At 38.1% G+C, this 24221-nt stretch overlaps 1 protein-coding gene across 1 annotated transcript in view; it reads left to right on the top strand.

The window, feature by feature from the left end:
* The window catches only part of TTC29 (tetratricopeptide repeat domain 29), a 251030-nt gene that overhangs the window by 40211 nt on the left and 186598 nt on the right, over nt 1–24221 (top strand). The window contains exons 4-5 of the mRNA XM_024736180.1: nt 526–749; nt 5674–5859. Coding sequence (XP_024591948.1) covers nt 526–749; nt 5674–5859 — 410 coding nt within the window. The remainder of the gene's footprint in view (nt 1–525; nt 750–5673; nt 5860–24221) is intronic.

Raw genomic sequence — 24221 nt, forward strand, 5'->3', positions numbered from 1 at the left:
AATGGGATTAGTGCTCTTATAAAAGAGGTTCCAGATTATTCCCTAGCTCCTTATACTATGTGAGGATATGACTAGAAAATGCCGGCTGTGAACCAGGAAGAGGGCCCTCAGCAGAAGGAGACCTTCCTGGAGCCTTGATCTTGGACTTCCAGCCTGCAGAACTCTGAGCAATAAATTTCAGTTGTTTATAAGCTACTCAGTCAGGGGTATTTTGTTATATCAGCCCAAACAGACTAAAACATCAGTCAGCTAGCTTATTTATCCTTATCATAGGGAGCTCAGCTCTGGAACTGATATGTTTATAATGTAATTTCACTAAAATTACTGTATTTAGATAGTTCTTGGCATCTTTCATTAAACTGAAGTTGTTCAGTTATAAGTATTTGAGGTCAAGATTGTTTTCAGCGCTTCCACTGAGGGAAAAAAATGCAGCGTGATTCAACTTTTAATTATTATAAAGATCAAAACACTGCACAGATTTAAAGGATTAAAATGACGTGTTCAGTGTTCTGTTCTTATTCCCAGTTACCGGAACTCGTACAAGAAGAACATCTGTGTGGACATGCTGCGAGATGGTTATCATAAGTCTTTTACTGAGCTCTTTGCTCTGATGGAGAAGTGGGATGCCCTGAGGGAGGCTGCAAAAGTAAGGTCCCTCTTCTGGCTGCAGAGACCCCTGGAAGAGCAGCCTGACAAGCTGGATCACTTCTACTACTACCTGACCAGGGCCGAAGCAGCTGAAAGGAAAGGTGAGTGGATGGATTTGGGGAAGCAGCACTGCAGAAGGCAGAACAGTGAGCGCCTGAGGGAAGGTTCCAAATTGTTTCAAGTATGAATTTAAAACATTGAGACACCTTAGCACAATTCAACCTAGTCAGCTAAGCATCTAAATGGAATAAATGGTAGAGAATGCTGAATCACAAGGCTGGCCAGACACACAGCCATCCTGGTGTTGTCACTCTAAGCCAGGGAAGACGATGAATAGCACCTAATAACATCTCCAGGGCTTTCCAATGTATTAAAATCTTTGGTATCATTAATTATACATCTTTCCATAGTTTTTTTTTATATATAATCTGATTATTGACTTTCACTGAGGAGACACTTTCAGAGTACTATAACTTGACAATTATACTTATTTTCTAGTATTTGTATAATGTAATTTAAAGATTTTATCCATAAGTTCTATAGATTTCTATCAGAGAATTTTTATTAGTGAATAGTGAGGAGACATAAAAAGCCTGCAATTTACAATTACGAATAAAATTGTTAATTTTATATTTTCTATCACATCATCTCTAATAAATTCCTTTTTTTTTGGTATCCTAAAAATTTCCAGAAAGTCTGTATGCTTCAAATATTGAAGAAAATATTTTAATCTCTACTATAATTATACCAATATTGTCATAAGTATTTATTTACATATTCATAATTGGTCATTTTATATAATCAAAGAAAGGAAATCCCAAAAGTTGGCATATAAATTTGGTGTTTTCACCAAACAAATCCTTTTGTTCAACTTTTTGTGTGAAAACACCATAGGACTCAAAAAGAGAAGCTCAGGCCACAACATGACGATGTCTGTACTTCATTTCAGGCCTTTCTATGGGAAAATAGAGTATTAGACAACGTTTTGTTAGCCAGTGCTGCAATGTGGAAAATTGATAGGGACGTAGAAACAGCATCAGAGGGGTAGCAGGAGTCTTTTAGCCTCTATAGTGTAGTCAATATACATATTTCCTATCTGGTTGTGACCTGACTTAAAAATATGAGATATACAAAAGTCCTAACAACACCACATGTGAACTAGAGTGTGTGTGTGTGTGTGTGTGTGTGTGTAGACAAGAGGTGATTATTTGTATAATGAAAATTATTTAACTGCAGAACTGACTTTAAAAATAGAGTCCTTTGGTGAATTTTAAAATGTGATTTACATATAATTTCTCAAGAAATTAACTGTTTAAAATTTTTAAATGCTATTGTAAGAAAACCTACATTCTAGTGTCAGCCCCAAACTCTGAAATGATATTTTTACTGAAAATAGAATTGATCCAGATGAAATTTGCTCATAGTCATTTTCTAAGGTGAATTAATCACATTCACTAAATGTTTTAAATAGAAGCATTCATTTTAGTAGCATAATATGAGCCAAACACATCACTAGTCATAAAGTGTCATAAATATGAGAAACTTGTCGTAAAGCATTTTGTAATTGTAAAGAAACTAAATGCCAAATAATCTGAAGGTAGAAAACTTTTAATTTGTAATCTTTTATTAAAGAAAAGTAAATATACATATAAATTAAAATGATTCTCCAATTCCAAATATTTTAAAAGTCCAAACTTTACAATAGCCAATGTCTTATACACATGGTACAAGTAATGACATATTTTCTTTACTGAGTGGTTTATCATATATTCATGGTAACTGAGGTTACATTTGTTAAATGGAACAAAATTACCTCTTGCTCAGAACAACTCTTCTGTAAGGTAATCGACTTCAAAATGCAGTGGCTTTTGCCTGGTTAAAATACAGAAAGTTAAAATTATTGCAAAAAAGTATTATTGGAAATACTTCAGTTGAAGGGCATGTAAATATTTGTATGCTCTTTTTAAAAAATGTGTGTAATTTTTTCACATTTAACACAGGAACTTCATAGGAGAAAAATTGTGATTGAGTTAAGCATGTCCCAGAAAATGGTATAGGGGATATGCACAGAAACTCTTATTAACTTGAATTAATTTTAAATCTTAAAACCCATACACACACACACACACACACACACACACACACACACACACACTTAATCTAGAATACAGAGATCTCTTAATAGTGCCTTGAAGATTTCACCCCATATGGTTGTGGAATCTGAGACAATTATCTTGAAGCAGCATATCTCTGAGTATTCTCATTGCTTTTCACTGGAAAGACCATCACTCTAGGGTCACAGTGAAGTCCATGTAATCAAAGCTATGGCACTAACAATAGTCATCTCAGGTCAATTCTGTCCCTTGAGACTTGGCAGAGCAGGAACCTAGAGTTATTTAAATTACTTTTCAAAATAGCACTTTCTGTTTTATAGCAAAGAAGTGTTTAAAGTAAGGCAGTCATTTTTTTTTGGATTATTTTCTATTTGTTAAAGTGTTTCTTTGTCCCTGATAGCATTTCTTATATTTCCCATTGTTGTGAATCATCTCTGTACCATCTGTAACATTATGATTAGGGCCTTGTGCCCCATGGGACTGGGGAAGAGATGGCAATAATGGTAATGGGTAGCCAAATCAATAGATAATTCAAACATGATTTACACTTGACTTTAAATTATTGTTAAGGGTTAAGCAGCAATTTTCTTTTCTAATAACATTTATTTAAGATACCCAAAGTATGTTCTACTCAAGCAGAGTCCCACAGGATGTTTATACAGTTTATGTAAAGCAAAACAAAAGTAATTGTCTGGTAAAATAAGTTTGAGAAACAACCAGGTGAATTAACATATATATTAAGCAGGTTGGTTTATTGCAGGACTTATCAGAGCCTTTAACATGCTCATGTATATTGTGTGGTTCACTGAAAGAGGGAAATTAGCAAGAGCATTTTCCAAATTTATTTCATCATGAGATCTCCTTTTTAGGTAGCATAACGAATATTGGTCTCAATAATAAATCAACAATAAAATTGATTTTCATCTTATAAATATACCTGCTGACAATTCAAGGAAGTGTTCCACAAGCAAGGAGAAAAGGCTGCTTAGAATGTAAAGGGTACAGACCATATATTTGGATTATTCAAAGATTCAAAACTTGATATAGTCCTTTATACTTAATACTCTGAAAAACACTCAATTTTTCCATAGAAAAATAGCTTAGCTGACAAGTAGTCTTTAAGTATGTAATCTAAATAGCTTATATAACTCATTCTAAACAGAACCAAAAACTTCATTTATGAAATGTTGGAAATGTTTTTCTATTAAGGTTTAATTACTGAAAAAATTACTGAAAAAAGGAAAAATTATTTCAGGATTACATATATTTTTTAAAATCTCTTCATGTAACTTTTAAAAATGGAAGATATGAAATGTTTTATTTACAGGTTTTAAAAAACAGCAACCCTCTAATCATTAAATATGAGAAAGAATATAAAATGTTACAAAACATATTTTAGTGCTCTATTCATATTAGGCAGAAGGTTCAGAATGGAAAGATAAAGCATAGGAGAAGTCAGTTCTGAAATGAGAGTATTCGTTTTAAGTAAATAGCTCAGGGTACCCTCTACTTTTCACCTAAGCTATTGCCTGTTGTGAATACCTTAAAAAGCAGAATGGTCTCCAGAATCCCCAGTGCCTTCAAAAATGGGAGATAGGAGAACTGTTTTTTAACTTTAATTTTTAGGTCTAAAACTTATTTTGAGATAAATCTTCATTTCCTATGGAATTATGAAGCAATGTCTGTAAAAACATGACATAGGTTTTAGAAATTTCTTTGGAAACCTTGGAGTGAATTATGTACAGTTTTTGAAAGTTAATTTTTGTGGTAATCAGCCTAATGTCATTTTTTCTGAGCCTTTTGATTTTAATCTTATAGGAGTATCGGTGGGCAATATACAAATGCTTTTCATAATTGTAATTCTTTCAGGAGTATATAGGTTGACTCTTCTGATAGTAGTGAACAATTAATATCAGTTAATTCCAATAGATAATTATTGTTGTTAAAAATCCTTGGAAGGGTAATCCAGAGGCTACCACCCATTTACTGCTGTGCTTTAAGCACAAATGCAAAGAAACATAAAGCTAATGAATTTGTTCATATCCACCAATAGAGGGTGAGGCACAATTTAACATACACATTTTTGTTTAAGTTTATGACTGATTGCAGTGGAGTTTATAAGACTGATTCACAGTTTATTAATATACTTTTTTGTGTACAAATAGGTCAGATGCCACTTTGGGAAAAAAAAAGGGGGTGTTTAATAAACTGACAACTAATAAACTAGTAACTGAGTGAGAGGGATGACTAATATTAATGCATTTTCAGAAAAAATACTCATAGAAAAGATAAGCATAGAAATCCACTTTTTCTTAACATTGTTGGTAACTTGTATTGTCAGAAACAGCACTAGAAAGTGTAAGGAGGTTATGTGGTCATTTTGCTCATCATTTCTTCTATCTATAAGCTGCATGCTTGCCTTTTCTTCTGGGTGAAAATACCTTGCTATTTTCAGATTCCATCTGCTTTCTTCATTCATCTTTTTGCCATGGTTAAGAAACATTGCTTTCTCTGGAATCTCTAAATAATTTTCATACCTTCAATGGGAAAAGTACTTGCTGATACCACATACTTATTTCTTCCAAAAGAACTGAGCACATTGCTGGTAGATATCTTTCTGGTTTTTTGTGTTATATAAAGACTCCTGTTTCAACCAAAGAGTATGTCAATTTCTAACAGAGTCTAAGCTCTCCGAAAGAATTTTGTTGTTTTTCTCGTGTGCACATCCTTTAATTAATGTAATTATTTAAATAGTTAAAACATTAATTTTTGCATTTCCATTTTTTAAATGGTTAATCATGCTTTTAAGGAAAAATAGAAGATAAATGTCACTATATTCGTTTGTCATTTGAAGGGATGTACCTTGAGACATCTTTCTAATGCATTTTTTGATGTTTTTCTCTCTTTGAAGAATACTTTGAAGAGGTCTATAATAACTTGTATGCTCTGGCCTGTTACTTCAATAATTCTGAAGACAAGTGGGTAAGGAACCACTTCTATGAACGATGTTTTGAGATTGCTCAACTCATCAAAATTGACGGTGGGAAGAAGGAAGCCGAGGCGCACGCACACATGGGGCTGCTCTTCGAGGAGGATGGTGAGTAGCCATTTGTCAGGCTGCTGCGGGGGCTTTGAAGCATCCCAAGTCCAGGCAACCAGAAAGCACATGGGGGTAGAGAAAAAGACCCGAGGCTGAGTAGAAGAATGTGAGTTACTGAGTTAAAAAGCAAAAGGGGGCTTCCCTGGTGGCAGTGGTTGAGAGTCCGCCTGCCGATGCAGGGGACACGGGTTCGTGCCCCGGTCCGGGAAGATCCCACATGCGGCGGAGCGGCTGTGCCCGTGAGCCATGGCCGCTGAGCCTGTGCGTCCGGAGCCTGTGCTCCACAGCGGGAGAGGCCACAGCAGTGAGAGGCCCGCGTACCGCAGGAAAAAAAAAAAAAAAGCAAAAGGGTGAGACTTTGGACTCACCCTCCATATTGCTACAGTCATACCTCTGCTGAGTGTTCAGCCTAGAGTTCCCAGCAGCGTCATCACAGAGCGAAAGCATCTTCCTCCAGGCCTCCACACACATCCTTCACCCACATATGTGCTGCACTGTTTTGAAATGCTTTTCCTTTCTTACAGACCTGCTTGTTCATTTTAACTTGATTTCTCATGTATGAAAATGGGAAAAAGGAAAGGCACACTTTGTGAATTTCCTAGCATCCCAAGTCCCTTATATATAACCTATATAACTCGGGTACCACCCCATTGTGATTTTTTAATAATTTCTGAAGGAAATGTTCCTTTAAAAATAATGTCATTCTTAATAATGTTATCTTAAGACAAGCCAAAGTCTGAAAGGACAACAAAAATTCATTAGAAACATATTTTATTTGGTGGTTTAATAAGGATTGCAAACAGAAAGTTAAGAATTAAATTTATTTATAGAAGGATAGTGGGTAGATAGTATGCAAATAAAATATGTGAGAAGATGAAAATATTTGCTCAGAAATAATTGTTTTTTCCCTCAGAACACTGTCTCATTTTCCACAAGAGTTTTGACTTTGGCAAAAGAGTTAAATTAGAAAATATTTATTATCTTGTGGCTAGGACTGCATAGGGCTTTGAGAAGGGAGGGGAAAAGGTTTTTGTGCTTCAGGAAATTGCACTTTGTAATCTACAGCATGGTCGATGCTGGAACGTGGCTGATAGTCAGGGGCTCTCTTGAGTGATAGGTATGGGGAAGAACAGAACAATTCAAAGAAGTGAGAGATCGTACAAACTAGATCCAAGGAAGCCACGATGGAGTCAGAAGGGACTGGTGGGGGATCTGGACGATGGGTGGACTTTAGGCAGGTAAAGAAACAGGAATATATTCTGTAAGAGGGAACTACATACGAAAGCATAATTAGAGAAACTGATAAGAGGAGTGACCTGGTTAAAGTGGAAAGTATATTTCTGAGCAGTGATGGGAACTGAGTATGGAAAGGCAAACTAGGAACATGCCAGCATTCAGAGTTTGGGCTGAACCAAACCCTATAGAGTTTGGGCTATACCTTCAGGCCAAGGAAAGGAGTGTGATGGAAGTCTGGCTCTGATACACCCTGTGGGAAGAGGAATAAGAGAAAGGAGGGATGGTTAGGAAGCTGCCCCACTAATTCAACCCTGAAGAAACAATCCAAAAATATTGAAGAGAATGTGTTTAAGTGTATCCGTGGCAGTACAATTTATGATGTCTCAAAACAGGGGATTAGCAGCATTAAGCAACACCCATGCAACAGAGTTCTGTGCAGTCATGAAATTACAAACTAGAGCCAAATTCATTCATTCAACAAATATTTGTTTAGAACCTAGTACCTGGGGATAAAGCAGTAAACAAGACAGACAAAATCTTTGCCCTCCTGGCACTAACATTCTACTGGGAAAAACAGGCCTTAACCACTCATAGCTATATAACATATGAAGCATTGGTACGTGCTGTGATGAAATATAAAACAAGGCAAAGGGATAGGTAGTGGTTGCTACTTTACATAAGGTGTTCACCTTTTCGAAGGTGAGGCATGAATAAAGTGAGGGAGTAAGCCTTATGAGAATCTGGAAGAAGAGGTTTTTAGAGAGAGGACATGGGAAGTGCAAAGGCCCTGAGGCAAGTGCATGCTGAGCACTGTCTGGAGCCCAGTGAGGAAGATTGGGGGTAGACGGAAAGGAGCTAAGCTTAGACCAGGAGGCTTGGGATCACACTGGGGCTTGTAGGACAAGCTGAGGACTTTGGATTTTATTCTAAATTGTATAGGAAATCTCAAATGTATATTGATTTGAGAAAATGCTCATGATATGTTAAATAGAAAACAAGATTCAAAACACAATGTAAAATATCATTATATTTGGTATGTATCATACACCAATGTGTCAACAGCGCTTGCTTTTGAATGTGGAACCGTAGGTGATTATAGAATTGTGTACTGAAGGGTTATTACTTACTATAATTGAGAGGTTACCTGTTAAAACTCTTAGCCTATTGTTAAAAGTAGAGTTTAGTGTTTCAATTTGTAAAAATGGAATAAATTCTTGCTTAAGTAAAATTCAAAGTAAAACCTTTGCTTAAGCTTTTTAAAATTATTATTCTCATTTCATCAGTGATGTAAATACTTTTTTAAGCTTTTAGAAATTATTAACTTCATTTTGAATGATGAGGATACTGGGGCACAAAGAAATTAAGCTGGTTAATGGCGGGGCTAGTGTTAAGTCAACTGGATTCAGAGCCTGTGCTAGCAGCCATTACTCTATGCAGACCAAGAATTGCTTTACTTTCATGATGCGCTAATGGTGAAAATTCCTGAAAATTATACACTAAAGTATAGTTTAGCACTTTTTTGTTCTCTACTCTAGAAACATCCCTCAGTTGAAAAGAATTGTTTTCAGTCTTATTTTGTTTTTATAATTGAAAGCATCAAATTCTCCAATTATGAGAAATCAAATAATGGAACTGTCAATTACTGGCTCCGAAAAAAGAAGTCACAAAATAAATATGAAATAATATATGAAAATGAGGGCTGAAGACGCCAGGGCTACATTGATGAAAATTTAAGAGTGGCCTCAGTGAGGTTCAGATAGCTATCATAAATATATTCTGAATTTTCCTATAAATTTTATTTCTGACTTTTAAATTTGGTTTGATTTTTTGAAAATTTATTGCAGTAAAAAATGTGTAACAGAATTTACCATCTTAACTATGTGTACGTGTACAGTTCGGTAGTTTTAAGTATAATCGCCCTATTCTGCAACTGGTCTCCAGAACTTTTTCATCAGCAAAACTGGCACTCAATACTCGTTAAACTACAACTCCTGATTTCTCTCGCCTTCTGATTTTTTATAATCTGTGAATGTATTTCTATTGGAGGATTTATTCATTGCTTCCTTTACTTATTTATTTATTCATTCATCTATCCATTCACTCATTCAACAAATATTGGAGCACTTACTAATGGCTACTAGTACGATTAGTAACCATGGCACTGTATCATTTTAGTAGCTGAGAGTGAGGATGAGTTTGGGAAATGTGATCAGGGTGGGGCTGCTGTGATATTATCTTCACGGGTCAGTGGCTTACTCACAGTTAGATGCCCCACCCCATAGCATGATAAAATGCACCCAAACTCCATAATACGTAGAGAGTTTTGGCTATAAACCTATTTTTAAGTTAGATCGTGTTATTTTGTTTTGCAACCACTTTTTGAAAGATCTAAACTATTTTTCTTTGGCCTTAATCAGTTCATTGGCCACAAGAACAATGCCTGTATTATTTGATGGATAAAATGACAGAGTTGATGCTGATGGCAATTCTAGAGATTGACTGAGTATCTGATGTACTTAGCCATGGTGAAAATTATCTGTGCAGCTTTTGTAATCTGGGGTAGGATTTTTATGAGGAGGGTAAACTAGGACTACTTAAAATATGCGGCTAGAGTGCAGTGAGGGCTCACCTGAATATGGGGGTCCCCCTGAGGTGATGATGGTATAGCTTCCACATACCTGAGCTGATTGGTCCAGACAAGCCCCACATATGGAGGCCCTGCAGCAACAGCTAGGCGGTAGCTGTGCTCAGGGGCAGGTGGCACCCTCCTGGTTCCAGGGGTGCCCATTCAGATTAAAAAAGCAGGATACCAGCCGGCAGATGGCAAAGGGCAGGTTGTCAGGGCCCAGCAAAGCAGCTGTAGGCCAGGGCATGGCTCCAGCACCCTCAGGGAACTAGAGAGCAAATGAACATGAGCAGAAACCGTGTCACAGGGACTGGGCACCTGGGTGCAGTCAGGGCCAACGTTCAGCCCACGAGCACACATGGGACCAGAGCCCCCTGGCCAGAGCTGAGCACAAGCTCTAGTTCCCACTGCTGCTGAAGATGGTGCTCGAGTATGCAATGGCCTGGCTTCTATTGGCGCAAGCGCTGGCAGTCCCATTCTTCAGGTGAAATATCTGCTGGGGTAGCAGGTGTGGAGTAGTTGTGGTCAGACAAATACTTGTAGCACATCAGTGGCTGTATCTTCTTTCAGAATTGTCACCTATTTGGAAGGACAAATGGACAAGCGATATTCACACCACGTCTGTGGAGCATTGGAGAAAGCTCGCAGACCCTGGACCTCAGAGAAATGTGCCCATACATTCTAGAGCAGCACACAGAGGTCTATAGCAGGGCCAGTGTCAGAGCCTGGGAGAGAGAGGGTTTTTTAAGAGCCATGACTAGGAAAGCACCAACTTCCCCCCAGGTATGGTCTGCAGCCAAGGCAACAATAATAAGATGATGTGTCAGAACCTTAACTTCAATCCTCCCTTGCCAGGTCAGTATTTAGTGGTTGGGTCAGGGGACTAGGGTCCAAGACTTGCAGTTGCAGCTTTATTGGTGGGGAGCAAACCAGTGGCAGGGTTGATCAGTTGGCATTCATAGTTGAGCAAGCACCAACACCTTTCACCTTCTCCCCTTCCATTGATTTAGGATCTGAGTCCAAGCCTTGCCTTTGACCAGATCAATGAACTTAGCACTGAGACTGGCTGGTTTCCACGGAGCCTTGTAGGAGGCAAGTCTGTTTTCAGCAGGGGCTAGCCTAGAGGATTAGTATCGGTCAGGGTAACCCTTGATTTCTGTCTAGCTTTTTGTTATGTTCCTTCTCCCCCAATTCAAAGAGGGGTGGCTTCTAAGTAGCGTCTCTCACTCTGTCAGCAATCCATTCCATTTCAACCCATATGGGCTTGGGGTCTAGACCTCGCATCCTGAGAGACCAGGAGGATGATTAGAAGTAGATGTTGGCTGACAACGACGGGTGCTGATCATGTTCACTGAGAACAGGCAGGGGAAGGCCATTGTAGGTGCAGCTTGGAAAGTGCACATCTTCCAGTTCTGCAGGCCTTCATCTGCGATTTTAGCGTAGGGATTGAGTAAAGGCTAACCCAGATCTATAACATTGACCCCAAATTCTCCTAATGACCGGGAACTTCTGAAGAAGAGTTATCCTGGTTGGCTTGCTCAGTTCAGGGCCTAGAATTGATAGTTGACAGTCAGTTCTTTGGACACATTCTAGATGGTGTATCCCAGTGTGATTTGCCAGGGGCTGGAAGGAACGAGGAGAAGAGCAGTGTTGTGAATATACAGTGGAATGGTCCCCCTCTCCCCTGATGCATCCAGTAGTGAAAGGCAGCTACAGCAACAGATTTGTGGAGGAATCCACCACTGTAAGGGACCGTCTACCTTACAATCTTGATCTCATGGAAAAGAGTAGAACTTGGAAGTCCACTTATCCTGTCTTGCTCAGTCCTTCCCTAACACATGCTCCACCCATTTTTAGTGATCATGGGGAAGATGCCCCCTTTCATTTTTTTGGCATGAATTTTATGAGGGGCAGTAGTTCAGCTTTCCTCTCAGTGAAGTATCCCCCACGTATTAGGCCATTCCTTTCCATATCACACACACACACCAAAAAGAATTCTATCACTGAGAGTCTTAACCCCATAGGGTTCCCACTGCCAAGGATTTTTCAAGGCTAGTTACTGCTAATGGTCACTAACCAGACATCCTGAAGGCTGACCACAACAGCATCACTAGCAGACTCTTCCCACTCCCATCTTGGTCTTTGATCTATTTCCAGTCCCCTAACTTGCTTCCAGAAGGCCATGTTATTGGCCTGGAGAGATGCCCAGTTTGCTGAGACAACTGCCATGCTAACAAAGTAATGGGTCAGCAGCACTCACAGCAGGCCTGCTGGAGCAGTGCTGCTCTGAGAAAACTCAGAGAGACAGGAGCTGAGCAGGTGTGCTGGTCTCCCGTTGCCCTTTCATTGGACGCTCTATGTTTAGGGGAGTATTGTCTGATCGGGGCCAGACACAATACCAACATGACGTGTCAGAGCCTTGACACACGCTCTATCCTGCCATCCCAGCATTCATCTTTTGAGGTAGGATCAACCAGCCCCTCCGGGGGAGGGCGCGAAGGGGAGGGGCAGGGGATAAGGTCTCTGCCTTGTGGTTGCAGTCATAGGATATGGCACACAAATAGCAAGACTTGCCACATAGGCATTCATAATTTGGGGAGCCCCAACCTCTCCCCTGTCAGGAGAGAAGAACTCTAGGGTCTAAGTCTAGGGTCTAGGTCAGAATTAATTGTCCTAAAAGCACTGAGCCTAACTGGTTTCCTTGGAATTTTGCTAGAGTCCATCTCCTTTTCTAGGAAACTGGCCTGCAGGGTATCAGTCCTGGACAAGTTAACACTTACCGCTTAAATCTACAAGTTCTGAATAAGGAGTGATGCTAACATAGAGAGACCAGGGTCAGATTATGACCACAGAGTGCTGTCTTTTAAGAACTAGGACAAAGATAGAACCATGAGCAAGACTAAAAGTGTCAAAACGAGCTCTACCACCAAAGACTAGCTATTTTAAAGAACGGATTAAAGTAGAAGAGAAGAGAAAGTAGAGAAAGTAGAAGAGAAGCAGTCAGTTAAAGGAAGAGAAGATCCAATCTCAGTCCTCGAAGAATGCCTGCTAGACACTGGTACTGAGTGAGTGCTGTTCTTACCAACTGGAGGTAGAAGCGGAGGATTCTACTAGCTCCACGTAGCCAGCGAGCAGAGCCTAGGGCAGACTGTCTACTCTGCTTGCCTTTAATTACCTGGACTAAAAAGACCGCTCCTAATTGAGGGATGTAGAAAATACAAGGAAAACAAAACACTAATCTGAAGAACAAACCTGTAAATGTGATCATTTTAGAAAAATTCTTGATGTCTTCAGAAAGATACAAGTAGGAGACAGAAAGGCTTAAGGATAGAACCAAATGAGATGACAGTGAGCCCCAGATGAAATAAGGAAGGCTTTCTAAGAAAAGTGTTGGTAGAATTAAAATGCAGAGCAGAAAAAGGGCAGGATTGGCCCAATGGAATATTGAATCAGTGATGTTGAGGACAAGCTCAAAACATTTTCCCAAAATGCAAGTGAAAGACTAAGAAGTGAAAACAATGACATTATCAGTATGGAAGTTTTTGAGGTAGAGTAGATGATAACCAAAATGAAAGTCATAACCAAAGACATTTTAAGAAAGCTTTCTTGACCCTAAAAAGATATGAATATTCAGATTGAAATAGCTCTTTATGCTCCAGTCAAAACTATAAGGAAAAATCCATTGCTAGATAATTCTCGGGAATTTTTTGAATGACTCAGATTAAGACAGACTCCCACCTGCATCCAAAGAAAAAGCACAGATTGCCTTCATTGGAACAAAAATTAGATAAGACTCACTTTTTTCTCCTTTGCTACAATAAGTGCCAAAAAAAAAAAAAAGTAGAGTCCAAGGGGTTTGAGGGTAAAGAGAGTGGAACCCTATAAACTTGAGAACTGATAGTATGCTACAGAAGTAAGTTCTGTCCCATAAGAAGCAATGGGAAGGTATTCTTACTTATGTACTTCAGAAAGTACACTGTGAATGTAGTTTCTGTGTATGCTGTATTCTATCTACAACCCAACAAGACATAAATCAAAATTAAAAATTTTAAGAAGAGGGAAGTCCTAATATCAAAGAACTGACAGTATACACTGGAACTGATTAAATGTTGTCTACAAAAAATGTCAATAATTTTAGAAGTAGAAGATACAAAGTATAAAAACTAAGTGTGATTTAAATTTTTCTCTTTATGATTTTCCAAACATTTTATGGTAATGTTAATTACTTCTTTATCTTATTTTAAAATTACATTTTATGAGAAACATTTAAAAATAAACGATGAAAAAAGTAGAAACTCGAGGCAAATATTTATTTCAGTCTTAGATGAGAAAGACCTTCGAAACGTGAAAACAATGGAACAAAGCACAAAGAAAAATGATGGGCTTTATAGGAGAGGTAATTATAATCTTCTCACTGCTCCAAGTTCAGAACCAATTCAGAAGAAACATGGGAATGAGATCATAATAGCTAAGGCTAGTTAGGGAACAGAGCTTATATCTGTTCAAATCAAACTCTATTATCTTGCAGAATTCATCATAACCACCTAGTTATTGAAAGACTGGTCATGTTCAGACTCTTCTACAGGTTCTAAGCCTGTGCCTGTGAACTTCAGCATGGAGCTTGAGAACAGAGTCCAGAGAGAATGGAAGTTCAGGATTTCACCAGTCAGATACATTGTTTTTCCTCCTCTGTGGTGAGAAGTGAAGAGGGAAGGAGAGAGGAGGTCCCCTCATGGAAACACGAGGCTAGCGGTACAGCATTCCCACTATCAGAAACAAACACTGAGAGAGTTGACATGTACTTAAAGAAAAAATTATTTATTAAAGACCTCATATAATTAAAGATAAACTAAAATTGGGAATTATTGGAAACAAATATAACTGGTTAGCATTATTATATAAAGGACATTTATAAATTGGTAAGAAAAAACACTAACACACCAGTAGAAGAAATTAAACTGGGTATTAAACATTAAAATAAAAGCGAACATTGACAATAAAAAGCACAAATTAAAGCACTAAAGATATGCTACTTTTCCCCTGTAATTTTCTAACAAGCATTTATTGTACTTCTACTATGTGCAAGATACTGGGATAAGTGCTGGAAGTATATGGCTGAAAAAGATATTTATGGCCCCTTGATTCAGAGGCTTACATTTTAGTGGAAGAGGCAAGTCAATACTCGATAATTACAGTAATCTGAGAGAGTCGACTGATAGGATAGGTACAGAAGGTTTAAATGTTTAAATGTGCAGGGATAAATGTTGGAGAGTTACTTATTAAAGATAGCATTTAATGCTGTGAAATTTTAAAAATTTAAGCAGGTTTTTCACATTGCTGGTGATAGGATCAATTAGCCTGACATTTCTAGCAAACAATTTAGGATTACATATCTAGGAAAAAATCAGATATGAAGACAAAAATTTATGTGAAGGCATATTATATCTTTATACATGTATTATTGGTAATAATAAAAATAAATGGAAACAATACTAATGTCCTACATTAGGGTAATAATCAGTGGTGCTAGTTACACATGATAAATTCTATCCAGCTAGTCAAAATGCTGTTTTCCATTGACTATAATGATAAGAGCTACCACTTATTGAGTGCTATGTGTCAGCCACTATAAAAGTGCTAATTCTGGCCAATGGTCTATGAGCAGTCACTTCCAGGCTGAAACTTGGAGGAGCAGATATGAGTCCTCCCTACTATCTCTGTTTTTGCCATGGTGACCATGGAGGAATTATGTTGAGATGGTGAAACCATGAGATGGAAGCAACCAGTTCCCTGAATGAGCATTGGGTGACTCTAGAGAGTCACCCACCCTCAGTGGACTTCATGTGAGCAAGAAAACTACTTTGTCTAAGCCTCTGGGATTTCAGGGTCTATTTACTACCACAGTGTAGCCTAATCTAACTTTGACTGATACAATCTCCAACACTTATATGCCCTTATTTTGAATGAGGGATTTTCACGAGCCGTCTGAGTGGTTTTTTGCTATTTCTTCGAAAATTTTACACTAAAGATTCCCTTTGGGATGTGATATATAATGTCTTTGTGCTTTTCCAAAAACTTCCATTTTAACATTTTTAGACACTTTACAAATCTCTCAATTTACTAATATAATTTAGTCTTCCAAAGATTCCATTTTTATTTTTAATATAGAACAAATATATGCATTTTTGTAACACATTTCTGTATTGTTTGAATATAATAGATGAACAACATATTTATAATCCAAAAAATAAAAATAGACAACTTTTTAAGCTCACTGACATAGAATGACTCCATCACAAGTCTACAATAGTGTTTTGCCTGCTATCCAGGGTCCTAGACTATTTCAAGATCCCATGATTATCATTATTTAATCCAGGAGGAAATAGTGGGTCCCTTGGCTGATCCAGTCTTGAAGTGTTTCCATCTGGAGCAGAGACTCATTCCCTGATCATGGGTCTTGGAATTGGGATCCAAACTTGAGTTCTCTGACTCAGTTCTGGACTCCTAATTCCCCTCACTGAAGTCTCCTGGAAGCTCCTGCCAGGCTAACTCAGTAACTCAGTGTAGAAGAAGAACCAACCATTAGAGCAAAGATGTCAAAGGCACAGGCATAGCAGTTGTGATTGTTAACATTGAAAACTGCTCACAGACACTTCAGACACTCGTCAAATGGAAACATTTAGCTGATGTAACAGATTCTGTAGATGCCTTATCTGAGAACTCAGGGGTGTCTGATCTGCTACCCCCCAGATAACCTACCCTGCAAGTATCTTTGCCACTCAGTCCCACTTCAACTATCATCTCAGGTAATTCATACAACTAGAAACATCTAGATATCTGTGGACATTCCCAGAACAGGCTTCCATTGCTGAAGAACAGCTTTAGAGAGATGTGTTACCTGTAGATCCCCACCATGGGCACACAGACTCTCGTGTTCTGCCTGTAGAAACATTTGGTGGCCTCAAACCATGTCAGTATATCTGCTCAAAAGAAAAAAAATCCCTGTACCCCTGCTCACCACCTATTGTTCATGAGCTTCTATATCTTTTTTATTTTTATCTTCCAGCTGCCCCAGCCTTGGGGCAGTGATTCTGTGCAGGATGGCTGCCATTCTCAACCTAGTTTCTCAGGGAAGCAAATATGATTGTTAATGTTGACCTAGAGAGCATTCTTATGAGACTGCTGAAATCCCAACACACGCATCCTGCCCCGGAAGCAGAAGTAGTAACACCACCACAGATTATGGGCTGTGGTCAAACGGAAATAGGCTGAGGGTCATGTGCTCCCTGAAGTCCTACAGCCTCTCTCTCCCACCTAGAAAGCACATTGGGATTCAAATAAAGAGGACTTTTTAAAATGGATAATAACAGATCATCATTATATGTAAAAAAAAGCAAACCATTCCACAAGTTTGGTTGTTTTTTGTTATAAAAATTATTGGCAGTGCCTTTTACAATTGATCATGACACAGAACTGGGCCTCAACATGGTTCAGAGTAGTTTCTAGCTCTGCTCGATCCATCCACCCCAAAGTTTGACTAATACACTTCTGAGACCCTTTTCATCATCGCCACCATCCATCTGGCTTTCTTCCCTCCCACCTTCCCTTCTTTATCTCTCTGTGTACACTCCATATTTTCAAATCCATCATCTGCCAGACCATGAGACCCCATCCTTCATTTGATGCCTCTCCCAGTGGGTCCTTCAGAAGATAAAGGAGCCCTCCATACCACCCTGTCTCCTCTCTGCTTTGAGCTCAGATTTGCCACTGGCTTGGGCTCCCACACACACCTTGCTCGTAACTGTGTCTGTGATTCTAGTTGTCCCCGTGTTTGGTGGGGTAAGCCTTTTCACACCCAGCCTGCAGTCTCTTGTCATAGAGTCACATGTGCTGCACTGCTTGGCTTTCCTTCCCCAGTGTTGGTGCTGAATGGTTTTAGTAACTACACAGCCAAGACAGGACAAGTATTGCATGGGATGCTGGTACTTTCTGCTTTCTCATTTGAGAGAAAAATTTTCAACCCTATTTGTCATGAGTTGCATTGTGGAACCCCCAAAAGATGTTGAATTCTTAACCTTAACCTCCACTACCCATGAATGTGACCTTATTTGGAAATAGGATCTTTGCAGACAATCAAGTTAATATGAAGTTATTAGGGTGGCCCTAATCCAATATGACTGGTATCCTTATAAAAAGGGGAAATTTGGGCACAAAGAGAGACATGTTCAGAGAGAAGATTATGTGAAGATATAGAGAGAACACCATCTACAAACCAAGAAACACCTGCTACCAAAAGCTAGGAGGGAGACACTGAACAGATTCTCCCCCCACAGTCCTGAGGAGGAACCAGCCCTGCAAATCCACAACTTGATTTTGGACTTCCAGCCCCCAGTTTAAGCCATCCAGTTTGTGGTACTGTTATGGCAGCTTCAGGAAACTGGTACAATATTCAATGTAGTGTCAGTGACTTTTCTTAACTAAAAAAATTAAAAAGATGTTATTTTAGGAAAAAATAAAGGAATATAATAATGGTGGAGTGATATGATTTGACATGTGAAAAATGTAATGTTCTTTCATTTTAAATTCTGACAGAACATTTATTGTGAGAATACTATCTAAAATAATATAAGGCAATTTTTAAAAACTCCTTAGAATCTGATGTAAACAATCTCTTCCTAGAGTTTTGGCTTTTTACCTTATTCTATATTCTATTATAAATATCACTTCATTTGGTGAATACTTTTATTCTTCAGCATTTGAAATGAAGTTTATCATCACAGTATTCAGTTCTCCAAAAAAAGGTTAGAATACAATTAATATCATCAAAGATTTTAATATCATCAAAGATGCCACATCAAAATTGATAGATATTTCATGGTAATTTCTATTTTGTCATGGAATAATGTTTGCCAGTTTCTTTAGAAAAACAGCCTTAATAACTAAAAGAAATGCAAAGGATATATCAGTTTTTAGTGTGGTGTTTTATTTTCTCTTTCATTTTATTAAAAATTAATAGAGGTGTAAACGCTGTTGAGAAGATTTAAAACCCATCAAATACACAAAATCTCAACTGAGGCTACCCCAGAGAAGGGCACCAATGATGTGGAATGGCAGGAGGTATTTTGCATTATACGCCGTTTTGCACTATTAGAATTGGTTATCTTGTGCGTCTGTTATTTTTTAATGGGGAGGGAACTAGCTAATTTTAAAGATTTCATTGAATTAAAAAGTATTGAAAAGGACAGAAGGTTTTTACAGTTGGTAAGAAAAAAAATGGTGATGATTAAAGAACTATTAGAGATCCAATGATATTATTATCATGTCGAAAAGTGGGAGGAAATGTTAATTATTGATGGTTTTTCCAATAGTAAGGGAAGCCCAAATCTACAGGGATATTAGAAATATGGGACAAAAGCTTTTATAAAGATATAAGTCGGAAGCCTGCAAATTCATAACAGAGATTAAATTAGTGATGGTTGGATGATTGACGTTGGATCACTATCTTGGTCTGCACAGTTAACCTAACAGCATTTGAGCATCAGATTAGAGATGAAGTCTAGCAGAGGAAGAACTATTAGATTGGGCAGTAAACTTAGACTCTCTTTGGGCACTGCCACTTGCTAAGTAACTGTGTATCTGGGTAAGTTATTTAATCATTGTGGATCTTGCTCTCCTCGTCTGTAAAATGAGGCAGTGGGAGCAGATGCTCTTTGCTCTGAGTTCACGTCCAGCTCTGACTTTTGTGGTCACTTAAATGTCTACTGAAAGATCAGTCCTTAAAAACTGTCAACTTCTTTACTCTTCCTTCAGAACATTAAGCCTATCTGGAGACGGGAGGCCTTGCTTCCATGAATAACTTGCCTGCTGCCTTTCCAAGTGGTAGGGTAACTTTTGTTTGTGCAGTAGGTGCTTAGTAGGTATGTATTCTCTTGGTCTGTAGGGCTTGCAGGCTTTTTATGCTTGTCCTTGTTGTACCACTTGGATGCTGGGCTACTGCATACAAATGAGGAAACCCTTTGAAGGGTAGTAGCTTGGGTGGGAAATAAAAGAGAATCGTTCTCTGAGGGATTAATTTTATATGTGTTCATGATTCCTGCAGTTGATGTTCAGGAAGGGATGATATAAGGGTGGCCCTAAGGGTCAGGGAAAACCTTTTCTATGGATTAACAGGTAGATATGTATTTAGTAGATTGTAAAATTGGTCTCAATTGTTGAAAACTGGGTTGGGAAATTATGTTGTTTAATTCTTTTAGATGAATGAATGTTAGAGCCATATTAGGTCTTAAAAGTCATCTATTCCAGACCCTAATCTACTAGATGAAGAAGCTGAAACAGAGTAATGAAACAATTTTGCCATGGCCACATATTTTGTTAGTAGCAGGCACAAGACTTGGATTCAGAGTTCTACATTCATGTCAGCTCCCTCTCCCCTCTCTGTGTCATACTCAACACAAATACACACAAACATCTCTATATGTGCATGGCTCTGCAAACTGGTTTAACTAACATTTAGGCAGGCATAGAACAAATCAGACGTATCTGCAATGTACATAATGGCAGTCACATATAGAAAGGTGTATTAGTAGATATAGATGATACAGATGTCATGCTTTTTCTCATGAATGAGGTAGGAGATATTATTCCCCTTTCAGATTTGCAGAAAATAGGATTCTGAGAGGTTAAATGACAACTAAAGCCTGTCAGAGCCAAGGCGGGACCCTGTGTCCTCAGATATTTGGTTCAGTGTCTTTCCCACTCCGCAACAACACCTCCCTAGACAAAGGTTTGCTCAGCGGACACCTCACAAAGTCGACCTTCTGGGTTTATCTTTCCTGCATTTATTTTTACTTAGATTGTCACAAGAAAAGGCTTCTGAAAAAAAAAAAACTGGCCCTCACAAAATTATGAATAAAAAATATTGTATCTCCTTTTCTGTGTCCTCTGTCATTTGCCAACTTGTCCAACCATTTGCCTCCATGGTCCTTCCCCAGCCCTACCCCTCCAGATGCCCTGGAGTGCTCAGTGAGAAGCCCATTCCATCAGGGAGTACCAGTGACATGACCCCCTCATGACTTAATTTCCGCTGCCATTTTAGCCTATCCAGATTACACATATAAAGGATGGTTCTCTAAGAAAACTAAATAGTTCTCTAAAGAAAACTAAATAGTTCTCTAAGAAAACTAAATAGTTCTCTAAGAAAACTAAGACTGTATAGAGGGCCTTCCAAATATGGAGAGCAAAGTGGAAAAGAAAATGACTAGCAAACTGAGTGAGTGGGGACCGGAAGGCTTGGGTGGTTTTATATATAACAAAGCTTTTTGTCATTTGGTGGAATCCATGTATGAATTAGGTTGTCCAGTAATTGTGGTGGGGTAACCTAGAACTGGGGGAACTAGAAGCAGGGGAAGATTAAGGGGGCATTAAGACTGATAAGGAGTGAGCCAGTCTGCTGGCTGAATCGATGGAAAGGATGAATTCCAGACATTTCAACAGAAGAGACAGTATTCAGATATGGAGTAGGGGGTGGGAGAAAGGAGAAAAAATAACTTTATATGCAGCATATATTACAAAGAAATTAGTAGGTGTATTCTGTGTAATGAATACATCAGTTGGTAAGGAAAATGTTAAGACCACTGTAATGAGTAGAAAAGGGATACAAACAGATAATTTGCCAAAAAGGAAATATGATATGTAATGAACATATAGGAAAATAACTAACTTCTCTAAAAATCAGTTTGAATAATTGTGAAATATTTGTAAAATGCGAAAACAAAGCAATCATGGTTTGTTAAAATAATACTTATGTGTATTGCTGGTGATAATATGAATCATTTAAATGGTTTTGGACAGTAATATGGCAATGCATAGGAACTACAAAATTTTCCATACATCTTTATCTATTAATTTCACTTGTAGAAATTTTTAAAAAATTCAATATAGAAAAATACATGAAGGGGTTCATTGAAACATTATTTATAGTGGAGAAATAATCTAAATATAAAAGCACTAGACAGATGATTAAAGTATACATCCCCCCGCAAAAAAATATCATGCAGCCTTTTATAATGCAGTTATGGAAATATTTAATATGGAAAGTAATAGTTCTAATAAAATAATTTAGATAGGCAAACTAACTATAGTAACCTCTTTATAACTGTGTAAAAATTATGCATGGATAAGGAGTAGAATGATGCTTGACCAAAAAAACATTTTCATTGACTGATGGTGTCATTGTTAGTAATTTTTAAGATTTTTCCATGTAGTATTTCATTCATGCTGATGTAATATTTTTGCCCATAAAACAAGTAAGACACATACTGCGTTATGCTTTCGCTAAATATCACTTTTGTGTTTTACTCAATTATATTTTCAAAATTCTTTGTATTTTGGGTCAGTGTTTCAGAGACTGATCATCCCATTTGCCTGAGAATCAGGGGGTTCCCAGGACTCCACACTTTTGGGGTAGGAACAAAAAATGTCCGGGCAAACCTGGAGGAATTGGTCATCCTAAATATAGTGAAGATTCAAATTTTTCTTTTGTCTTTCTAAACCTAGTAGTTTATTCATGTACCAAACAGTGGTGAGAAAATGACATCTTTGTTATTTGCTATTAATAGATTTTGACAAGCATAATACGGTTATTTTTGGTTTTAAACAACTCTTATTTTCTATTTAAATTACTATCATATTTTAAAATTTGTAACAATGAAGCTTCCATTACATACAGAACACTGTAAGAGAAAACAGCACTTGAATCAACAAAGGACATCATATTCCATGTTTATCCTTGAAAATAGATTCACTGGTGGACACTGTGGATATTTCAAAACAGGGAAAACAAACAAAAACCAACTGTAACAAAACCTCCCAATGGTTGCCGCTGAATCATGACCAAAACTCTGCTGGCTTTCCCGCTGGCCTCTTTAAGTCCTACTGTACTTGCCCTACCTGTCCATACCTCTAGTACAACTCTGTCTGTTCATTGGGAACATTTTTTTCCTCTTCATAGTTAAAAAAATAAGTCCTGTTTGTTTGTTTTCCCCCACTTTTAAACTGCTTCTAATTTAGCATCTTAAAGTTTCCCTTTGGAGGAAACTTTTCCAAAAAGATTCTCTGGAAGAGCAAAGGCGTTATTCCATTGAGGTTTCCTAGTAACAATATGAAGTAAAGCCAATCCAGAAAGTGTCTAAGTATGAGCATTGATTACTCTCACACACCCACCCGTCACTAAGGCTCTTGGGTTGACTGTAGGCCTGTTGAAGCATCTCCCCTTTAATCTCTGCAAGATTGCAAGACTTGCTACTTCCAGGATTTCATTTTCCAGGTAAATTCCAAAAATGGATTTAGAAAGTGGGCACTAGTATATGTTTTCTGAGGGGCATCTGATTTGATCAGTATTAGAAACTGAGTCACTTTATATTTGAATAAAAGTGAACGTCATAGTTAAAAAGTTTTTTTTTTTTCCAGAAGTTAAGTGAATTAGCATCGCTATTTCTACATAAATTAACTGTCACTTTTAAGGGCATGTCAGTTTATTCTCCATCTACTATGTGTACACGTTCCTAAGACCTTATAGTATTTAATGAAGAGATCCTTTTTAAGTATTGATAGCCACAAGAAAATTATTCCATGTTTGATCTGTGTTAAAGAATCAAAGTCCAAGATCTTTGAATGGAACTTAGAATAAAAATGTAATTAGGTTACATCCCTAAAGTCTGATATATCTTTAAACAAGACTGCAAATGAAACTTTATTAGAGCTTCAAATGAATTATTTCATTGCCTTTTTTTAATTCATTTTTTTCCCCTTCTCTTTCATGTCTGTGTTACTGACATTGTGGCTTGTATTTTACCTGTCTTTTTCAGGGTGTTTTAATTATTTACTGCTTAAGGAGTAGCACGCAGAGGAAGCCTCATTCAGAGGTGCCTGCTCTGTAGCGGGTTTCTCTTTTTCAAAGCTTTGCAAGGAGGTCTTGAATCGCTGCACTGAGCCTGCAGTTCCTGCCCCACTGATTCACCCTTCTGGACGCAGTATCTCCTCTGACTCTCTGAGAAGAGGCACTGCTCCTAGGAGGTACCACTCACCAAGAGTGAGAGGGGTGCTGGGCGCAAGTTGGATGAAGTGTGCTGTTTCCAACTAGTGTCTTAAAAGGCTTTCCATTTGAATAAGCGACACTGTTGCATAACGTTTTGACGTTGAAGCATTCCACACAACAGGCTCATCCAGATATGGCTCCAGATGGCAAACCTGAAAAAAAAAATAGATAAAATGGCATGAAAACGTACTGAACGTCCGCAAAGCACCAGGCACTTTGCAGGGTGCCGACGCAGCTCTTTCAGTGCCTGTTACAGTCATACCCTGAGGTTGGCATTGCTGTCCTTGTTTCAGAGCCCTTAAAGAAAGGGTGCGAGGGGTCCAATGATATCATGGTGCTCAGGTTTAAACCTTGGCCTTTGCTTTTAAGTCAAACTGTCCTCCTTGGACAGTTTCCAAAGAG

Source organism: Neophocaena asiaeorientalis, unplaced genomic scaffold (genome assembly GCF_003031525.2).
Source record: "Neophocaena asiaeorientalis asiaeorientalis breed wild unplaced genomic scaffold, Neophocaena_asiaeorientalis_V1.1 scaffold7, whole genome shotgun sequence".
In the NCBI taxonomy this organism is placed as follows: domain Eukaryota; kingdom Metazoa; phylum Chordata; class Mammalia; order Artiodactyla; family Phocoenidae; genus Neophocaena; species Neophocaena asiaeorientalis.